This window comes from Coregonus clupeaformis, chromosome 27 (assembly GCF_020615455.1).
Source record: "Coregonus clupeaformis isolate EN_2021a chromosome 27, ASM2061545v1, whole genome shotgun sequence".
NCBI classification, from domain to species: Eukaryota; Metazoa; Chordata; class Actinopteri; order Salmoniformes; family Salmonidae; genus Coregonus; species Coregonus clupeaformis.
The window spans coordinates 43,649,174-43,659,230 of record NC_059218.1 but is presented as its reverse complement, the minus strand read 5'-3'; the positions used below and the strand labels follow the sequence as shown (position 1 = coordinate 43,659,230).

At 47.1% G+C, this 10,057-nt stretch overlaps 1 protein-coding gene across 1 annotated transcript; it reads left to right on the top strand.

Annotated features, from left to right (window-relative positions):
• The first annotated feature begins 7,786 nt into the window (after positions 1-7,786).
• On the top strand, positions 7,787-9,827 carry LOC123482006 (GTPase IMAP family member 9-like). Its single transcript, XM_045207989.1, has 3 exons — positions 7,787-7,871; positions 8,509-8,580; positions 8,817-9,827. Exons 1-3 carry the CDS (start codon positions 7,844-7,846, stop codon positions 9,737-9,739), a joined length of 1,023 nt encoding a protein of 340 aa, XP_045063924.1. The 5' UTR covers positions 7,787-7,843; the 3' UTR covers positions 9,740-9,827.
• Positions 9,828-10,057: the final 230 nt, after the last annotated feature.

Genomic DNA, 10,057 nt, shown 5'->3' with positions numbered 1-10,057 from the left:
TCATTTAGCAGACGCTCTTATCCAGAGCGACTTACAGGAGCAATTAGGGTTAAGTGCCTTGCTCAAGGGCACATTAACGTCATTTAGCAGACGCTCTTATCCAGAGCGACCCACAAATTGGTGCATTCACCCTATAGCCAGTGGGATAACCACTTTACACATTTTTTTTTTTGGGGTAGAAGGATTAATTTATCCTATCCCAGGTATTCCTTAAAGAGGTGGGGTTTCAAATGTCTCCGGAAGGTGGTGAGTGACTCCGCTGTCCTGGCGTCGTGAGGGAGCTTGTTCCACCATTGGGGTGCCAGAGCAGCGAACAGTTTTGACTGGGCTGAGCGGGAACTATGCTTCTGCAGAGGAAGGGAGCCAGCAGGCCAGAGGTGGATGAACGCAATGCCCTCGTTTGGGTGTAGGGACTGATCAGAGCCTGAAGGTACGGAGGTGCCGTTCCCCTCACTGCTCCATAGGCAAGCACCATGGTCTTGTAACGGATGCGAGCTTCAACTGGAAGCCAGTGGAGTGTGCGGAGGAGGGGGGTGACGTGGGAGAACTTGGGAAGGTTGAACACCAGACGGGCTGCGGCATTCTGGATGAGTTGTAGGGGTTTAATGGCACAGGCAGGGAGGCCAGCCAACAGCGAGTTGCAGTAATCCAGACGGGAGATGACAAGTGCCTGGATTAGGACCTGTGCCGCTTCCTGTGTAAGGCAGGTGTCGTACTCTCTGAATGTTGTAGAGCATGAACCTGCAGGATCGGGTCACCGCCTTGATGTTAGCGGAGAACGACAGGGTGTTGTCCAGGGTCACGCCAAGGCTCTTCGCACTCTGGGAGGAGGACACAACGGAGTTGTCAACCGTGATGGCGAGATCATGGAACGGGCAGTCCTTCCCCGGGAGGATGAGCAGCTCCGTCTTGCCAGGGTGCAGCTTGAGGTGGTGATCCGTCATCCATACTGATATGTCTGCCAGACATGCAGAGATGCGATTCGCCACCTGGTTATCAGAAGGGGGAAAGGAGAAGATTAGTTGTGTATCGTCAGCGTAGCAATGATAGGAGAGGCCATGTGAGGATATGACAGAGCCAAGTGACTTGGTGTATAGGGAGAATAGGAGAGGGCCTAGAACTGAGCCCTGGGGGACACCAGTGGTGAGAGCACGTGGTGCGGAGACAGCTTCTCGCCACGCCACTTGGTAGGAGCGACCGGTCAGGTAGGACGCAATCCAGGAGTGAGCCGCGCCGGAGATGCCCAGCTCGGAGAGGGTGGAGAGGAGGATCTGATGGTTCACAGTATCAAAGGCAGCAGACAGGTCTAGAAGGACAAGAGCAGAGGAGAGAGAGTTAGCTTTAGCAGTGCGGAGAGCCTCCGTGACACAGAGAAGAGCAGTCTCAGTTGAATGACCAGTCCTGAAACCTGACTGGTTTGGATCAAGAAGGTAATTCTGAGAGAGATAGCAAGAGAGTTGGCTAAAGACGGCACGCTCAATAGTTTTGGAAAGAAAAGAAAGAAGGGATACTGGTCTGTAGTTGTTGACATCAGTGGGATCGAGTGTTGGTTTTTTGAGAAGGGGTGCAACTCTCGCTCTCTTGAAGACAGAAGGGACATAGCCAGCGGTCAAGGATGAGTTGATCAGCGAGGTGAGGTAGGGGAGAAGGTCACCGGAGATGGTCTGGAGAAGAGAGGAGGGGATGGGGTCAAGCGGGCAGGTTGTTGGGCGGCCTGCAGTCACAAGTCGCAGGATTTTATCTGGAGAGAGAGGGGAGAAAGAAGTCAAAGCATAGGGTAGGGCAGTGTGAGTAGGACCAGCAATGTCATTAGACTTAACAAACGAGGATCGGATGTCGTCAACCTTCTTTTCAAAGTGGTTGACGAAGTCATCCACAGAGAGAGAGGAGGGGGGGGGAGGAGGATTCAGCAGGGAGGAGAATGTGGCAAAGAGCTTCCTAGGGTTAGAGGCAGATGCTTGGAATTTAGAGTGGTAGAAAGTGGCCTTAGCAGCAGAAACAGATGAAGAAAATGTAGAGAGGAGGGAGTGAAAAGATGCCAGGTCGGCAGGGAGTTTAGTTTTCTTCCATTTCCGCTCCGCTGCCCGGAGCTCTGTTCTGTGAGCTCGCAATGAGTCATCCAGCCACGGAGCTGGAGGGGGAGGACCGAGCCGGCCGGGAGGATAGGGGACACAGAGAGTCAAAGGATGCAGAAAGGGAGGAGAGGAGGGTTGAGGAGGCAGAATCAGGAGATTGGAGGGAGAAGGATTGAGCAGAGGGAAGAGATGATAGGATGGAAGAGGAGAGAGTAGTGGGAGAGAGAGAGCGAAGGTTGCGGCGGCGCATTACCATCTGTGTAGGGGCAGAGTGAGTAGTGTTGGAGGAGAGCGAGAGAGAAAAGGAAACAAAGTAGTGGTCGGAGACATGGAGGGGAGTTGCAGTGAGATTAGTAGAAGAGCAGCATCTAGTAAAGATGAGGTCAAGCGTATTGCCTGCCTTGTGAGTAGGGGGGACGGTGAGAGGGTGAGGTCAAAAGAGGAGAGGAGTGGAAAGAAGGAGGCAGAGAGAAATGAGTCAAATGTAGACGTAGGGAGGTTGAAATCCCCCAAAACTGTGAGGGGTGAGCCATCCTCAGGAAAGGAACTTATCAAGGCGTCAAGCTCATTGATGAACTCTCCAAGGGAACCTGGAGGGCGATAGATGACAAGGATATTAAGCTTAAATGGGCTAGTGACTGTGACAGCATGGAATTCAAATGAGGAGATAGACAGATGGGTTAGGGGGAAAAATTGAGAATGTCCACTTGGGAGAGATGAGGATTCCTGTGCCACCACCCCTCTGACCAGATGCTCTCGGGGTATGCGAGAACACATGGTCAGACGAGGAGAGAGCAGTAGGAGTAGCAGTGTTTTCAGTGGTAATCCATGTTTCCGTCAGCGCCAGGAAGTCGAGGGACTGGAGGTTAGCATAGGCTGGGATGAAGTCAGCTTTGTTGGCAGCAGAACGGCAGTTCCAGAGGCTGCCTGAGACCTGGAACTCCAGGTGTGGGGGTGCGTGCAGGGACCACCAGGTTAGAGAGGCAGCAGCCACGCGGTGTGAGGCGTTTGTGTAGCCTATGCGGAGAGGAGAGAACAGGGATAGGCAGAGGCATAGTTGACAGGCTGTAGCAAATGGCTACAATAATGCAGAGGAGATCGGAATGAAATGAGCTGAACATCTGGGAGAGGAGAGAGTAGGGCCTCACTCACCAAAACTTCCACCTCAGAAACTATAATTGTTTCACTGAACCACCCGAACAAAAACTCTCCCAACTTCCACTTTAGAAATTAGAATTGTTGTGAACTACAGCGGTTCAATGTTTCAAGGAATAGACTCAACTTACTTTATTCAGCTATCTAACTATGACACCATAAACTAGCATGCTAGCATCCAATAACACACAGTTTAGCACCAATACTTGGTTACAACAAACTACCAATAGTGTGTTAACACACTAAACAGATAATTCGTGTCCGTGTCTAGTTCCTTTCATAACGCAGCAATAATTAAACGTTGGCTAGCTAGCACAAATAGCTAGCACAACAGTACAGTTAGCTGGTCGTGTTGGCTAGCTAGCAATGGCTACTGTGTTGACTTAGTTTGAAAAACGGCTAGCTAGCTAGCTTCGTGCTACACCGGCACCGCCCAAAAACAATGCTAACCTACAATAACTACCCACAACAGCCCACGATGCCTAACTATGACACCATAGCTAACTAGCATGCTAGCATCCAATAACACACAGTTTAGCACCAATACTTGGTTACAACAAACTACCAATAGTGTGTTAACACACTAAACAGATAATTCGTGTCCGTGTCTAGTTCCTTTCATAACGCAGCATTAATTAAACGTTGGCTAGCTAGCACAAATATATTGTATTTAGCTGCTACAGTTAGCTGGTCGTGTTGGCTAGCTAGCAATGGCTACTGTGTTGACTTTCTTTGAAAAACGGCTACTAGCTAGCTTCGTGCTACACCCGGCACCGCCGAAAAACAATGCTAACCTACAATAACTACCCACAACAGCCCACGATGCCTAACTATGACGCCATAGCTAACTAGCATGCTAGCATCCAATAACACACAGTTTAGCACCAATACGTGGTTACAACAAACTACCAATAGTGTGTTAACACACTAAACCACCCGAACAAAACTAAACGTTACCAGTAGCTACCCGCTAGCTAGCTAGCCTCGTGCTTCGCCGGGCTCCGCCGTAAACAATACTTACCTACAATAATTACCTACAGAAACCTACAATAACTACCTAAATAACTACCTAAATAAACTACCTACAATACCTAACTACAACTACCTACCTACAATCTAAATACATGGTTTAAGCTTTACTCAACACCATATAAGAAGCCAAGCTTACCTCCTGCTAGAGAAAACACAACCTCTCCCGACACAACCTCTCCCGACGTAATTATTTCGGAACTACTAAAATGACAGTTCTATGAGTGGAGCGGAGCCCCATAGGGGAGCTCTGCTCCTATTGGTTTACCCTCTGCCCTAAGGCAGCATCAGCCTGAGACAAAATTATGCACACACCTACAGCCAATAGGAGTACAGGTGTCCCTATAAGAGGGGATGCCTCCCCTCAATCAGCCTCCCGAGATATTTTTCTTCAGCGAGACTAGAGAGGGTCGGCAGGGCCTTAAGTCCTATGGGGCTCCGCTCCACTCATAGAACTGGAGTTACACTCCGGTAACTAATCGTTCTATATCGTGGAGCTCCGCCCCATGGGGAGCTCTGCTCCTATTGGTTTAAGGCGGAGCGAAGCGCTCCAAAATGTACTCCCTGCCGAGCCCAACACTTCCCATCGAAACGAAAAGGTCAGGCCTAGCAATGGCTGCGACCAAGTCCCGCAGTACTGTAACTAAAAACCCATACGGGCGTCACAATATACCGCGTCATCGGTTAAAGACCCGCCCCACCTAGTCCAATGGCAATGCCAATGACTAGTGGGCAGATCACCAGAATAGAAGCCATACTACTCTGTACTAGCAGATAGATGTGCCTCAATATCCTGTGAAAACACTACCGACCACTAATGGAATGACACAAAGTGTCACTCTACATTGTGAACGCGGTAGACCGCCCCACTCACTCAATGGAATCCCAGAGATTAGTGGGCAGGAACAAAACATGAGTCATACTAAACTGAACAAGCAGATAGATGACCTCACATTCTGTCAATCAACGCATGCCTCTACTGTACTGAACCTGTCAGTCAGGAGTCATGCCACAAAATATGTTTTCTTATCCAAAGCGGACCTGATGGAAACCTTGTCCATAGTCCTGCTTTTTCCTCTCTTCCTAGCTCAAGATCTCCCTTCAGCTATGCTGAGTACAGACCGAGCCAAAGAGTTAGAAAACACATCTGTCAAAAACACGTCTTCCTAACCAAAGCGGACCTGATGGAAACCTGTGTCCACAGTCCTGCTTCTCCTCTCTTTCTTGCTCAAGATCTCCCTTCAGCCACGCTGAGTACAGATCGAGCCAGAGAGTTAGAAGACATATCTAAGAGATAGAAACGGATAAATGGAGACGGCGTCGACCAGGATGCTGCTCTACAGATATCCTCTGCCCCTGTTCCTCTGAAAAGGGCAGTAGAAGCCGCTACTCCACGAGTGGAGTGAGCTCTGATACCCTGAGGCAATTGCCGCCCTGCTGCCTCATAAGCTGTCTCAATGCCTTCACAAAGCCAGTGAGACAACCTCTGTTTTGAAAGTGGTCTACCTAGTGCAGCCGCACCGTGACACACAAACAACTGAGGCGATGACCTAATCGCTGCTGTGCGCTCGACGTAACACGCCAAAGCGCGTACCGGGCACAGGCGATGGAGCTTTTCCTCACTCCTCTCTCTATGAGGAGGAGGAGAAAAAGCCCACAGCTCCACGGTCTGTGACCTATATGAACTCTTAATAACCTTCGGCACAAATGCCGGGTTAGGACGTAACACTGCTCTGCTCAGGTCACCATTGATGGCCAAGCAGTCAGGTCTCGTCGAAAGAGCACACAAATCACTGACCCGCTTAGCTGTAGTCAAAGCGAGCAACAGTGCTGTCTTTATAGACAGCATCTTGAGGGGTATTTGATTCAATGGCTCGAACGGCGACTTACATAGCGCTCGAGTACCAAAGCCAAATCCCACTGAGGAAGCGTGACTCTAGGTGTTGGCCTAAGTCGCCGCGTTCCTAATAGGAAGCGTTTCACTAGAGGGTGGCTAAAGACATTGTCTCTGCCAAAACCTTAATGACAAGCTGAAATCGCTGCTGCAAACACTCTAATCGTGGCAGGCGATTTTTGCTTATCAAACATGAGCTGTAGAAAAGAGAGAATACTCTCCACCTGACAGCTCATGGGGTCTACACCTTGTGTGACACACCATCGTGAAAACACGTTCCATCTACTGGCATACATCTTAGAAGTGGAACTGGCACGTGAACCCTGTATGGTCCTGATCACTGCATCAGATAACCCACGGCGCTCTAGCCTGTCCCTCTCAGCAGCCAGGCCTTCAGTGGTTGGCCGATTATGGGCAATTTCCCTATCGTGCCTCCCGCCTGAGACAACGGGTCCCGTCGATGTGGAATTGGCCAAGGTGGCGCAATCAACATCTGACTCATCTCCGCAAACCAAGGAGCCCCCGGGCGATCGGGCGCTATCAGTATCACTGACAGCCCCCCTGACCTCACCCTGGCTAGCAGTGGGAGAATGCAGGACAGCGGAAGGAATGCATACAGGAGAACTCTCGGCCACGGTTGTCTTCTTGGCTCTTCAGTCTAGTCATCCAGTCGCTGAAGAAAAAGGGAGGCTGATTGAGGGGAGGCATCCCCTCTTATAGGGACACCTGTACTCCTATTGGCTGTAGGTGTGTGCATAATTTTGTCTCAGGCTGATGCTGCCTTAGGGCAGAGGGTAAACCAATAGGAGCAGAGCTCCGCTATGGGGCGGAGCTCCACGATATAGAACATCATATTACATATTATGCAGTCTTCCTTCCTTCTGCTTCTCAACCAGTAGATGTCAGTAGAGCTCTTCATAACAACCTTTGTTCTGTCAGTGAAACAGCAGTGGATATTCAGACTGTAATCGCTGTACAAAACGTGTCCTCCCTCTGTCTCGCTCCACCCCTCCTCTTCCTCTCTCTCTCCCATGTAGACCCATGTAGACCACATTATACACCAGCAGCCATTTAGCAGGTGTTGACACTGTAAAACATATGTATACATTATTAGTTAATGTTGTTTGTCTATGTGTTGATAGAGTTGTAAATAATCCCCCCATTATTAATTAAAACTGAACCTGCAGCACTGGTGTCATGCATTTCAGTCTGAATTATATTTATGTCTAAATAACTCGCTTTATTTAAAAATCGACTTGTTTAATGTAGTACCGTAATGATTGATGTTAATGATCTGATGTAGATGTTACACAGATGAAATGCTTATATACCATTGTATTATCCTATGTGTACATTGAGTCATACTGTACCATAGAGACTTCCTTGTACCTTCCATTTAAGTAGACTGTATAAAGAACAAGCTAATAAAGTATGTTCCCTGTCAATCATTTACTTTACTGTTGTTAGCTACTTTTTATATCCAGGCTACCTTCAAAGCTGCAATCTTCAACAAGGTTTGGCAGCATAACTATGGCCTGGTTTAGGATGTATTGAAGGGTGACTGTTTCATGCTAACCCCTTCATCTCTAGTTCTACTTCCTCCCTCCAAATGGGAGTGGCTTTGACTGAACAGTAGAGGGGAGGTAATCGTGAACGTAGGAGACGGTACAGGGAAAAGAAACACTGACAAATGGCTTCATCAAGCACAACAAAACCCTGTAAATTGACCGAGTTTATTGATTCAAACAGTAGACATACCCGGTTACTAGCTATTGTTGTGAACATCTAAAGATGGTTTTGAGCACCTCAGTTTACTTATATAACATCGTGTCCTCCCATGTCATGCTACTTTCACTTTCATTTAAGGTGCTCTGAAAAAGTGTGTAATTACATGAAGTAGTACAACAATGGGTGTTTTTCATCTTGGGAGTATGAATATATTCCATCCCTATCTTGGGTACAGTTTTTCTATTAGTTAGACAGCCCAGTGGGAATGAATAACCACACCAATGCAGATTGAAGTTATTTGTTATAAAACCCAGGCAGTATCAATGCAGGTTTGTAACTTTATGGGAAGTAGCATATGCAAAACTCATTTCCAGTGTGATGTTTACATTTTATTTCAGACTTTCATCAAAATCAAATCACATGCAAATAGTCCGGGTGGCCATTTGATTAGCTGTTCAGGAGTCTTATGGCTTGGGGGTAGAAGCTGTTAAGGAGCCTTTTGGACCTAGACTTGGTGCTCCAGTACATGGTTTTACATTCACATGAACATAAGTGTATAACAGAGAATAGGATTGAATCATCATGCAGTATTTAATGTGATGGTGACTTCAATGTGCATTTATGTAGTGGAGAAGGATGAAGACACAGACAAACAGACTCTGGGTAGAAAAAGAAACTCCATGGATTATCCTCCAAACAGTAAGTTGAACAATAAAAAAAAAATTCAAAGTCATATTTGTTGTGCGTTGATTATCCACATTTCAAGTTGGCAGCCAGTAGTGAAGAGGAATGATTATTTATCTCAATTTACATTTGTTATGGGAGACCCATTACTAAGTATTTTTTTTAAACACAACAGCAAGACTTGCTTATGTGATTGCAACGCATGATGTGACAGTTTTCATATTTTCTCCCTTCTCTGTTCTCTCCTGTAGTGTCCAGGATTGTGCTGGTGGGGAAGACTGGCGCTGGAAAAAGCTCTTCAGGAAACACCATTCTGGGGAGGAAGGCTTTCAGAGATGCCAAATCTGGCTCTTCTGTAACTAAGGAGTGTTGTAAGGAGACAGAAGAGGTGGCAGGGAGGCAGGTCTGGCTAGTGGACACACCAGGATTATTCGATACAAGCCACTCTGACAGTTACTTGAAGACAGAGATCAGTAAATGTATCAACATGACTTCACCTGGTCCCCATGCAATTGTATTGGTCATAAACATGGGGCCATTCACAAAGGAGGAACAGAACGCGGTTAAGAAAATCAGGGCGTTATTTGGAGAAGAAGCTGAACGGTATACCATTATCCTCTTCACCCATGGAGATGAGTTGGGTGAAGGTGGCATTAAGCAGTATGTGAATGAAGGACAGAAGGACCTCAAGACCCTTCTGGACCAGTGTGGTGGAAGGTACCATGTTATTGACAACACCAAGATGGACAACAGAGACCAAGTTGTGGAGCTCCTAGACAAAATTGACCACATGGTGGCCGTAAACGGTGAAGACTACTACACCAACGACATGTACAAGGAAGCGGAGAGAAACCTCACACTAAAAGAGGAAGAGTTGAAGAAGCTTTATGAAGAGAAAATACAAGAGTTTGAGAGGGAATTGCCACCCAAGTACCAACAATTAAGCAATACGTTTTGGGAACAAATGGAGGCATTGAAGAAGTCAATGGAAGAGATGAAAAAGACAATGAATGACTTTTCAAAACAAGATCAAAACAAAATATTGCGGATCATGGAACACATGCGCCATTTTAAAAGGAAGTTATGGGCTGTGAGGAGTGAGGCAGAGCAAACACAAGTGAATGAAGACATTTCTACAGAGGTTAATATCAAGTTAAAAGATCTACATGTCTGAGGTTGCTGAAGACCTTCCTGAGACATTTAAATGGCACATCTTATCATGGTGCTCCTAGTTTTATTACTAATGCTAAATGTAAAAACTGGGTATCTGTACCTAAGCTGAGAGGAGGATGTTCTACACTAGGTCTGGCATTCAGTCAAAGGCGAGTTGCCAACAAGGGCATTGACTCTTATAGGTAATTTACACTTGCGCTGACATCTACAGCATTTACCATGAATTCAGTCTCTGTGAGGCTCTGGTAAATTGCCCTTAAAAGATGTATTGTCAGTAGTACAGTGCACAGCTCTGCACAGCGTCTTTGAATGAATCCCG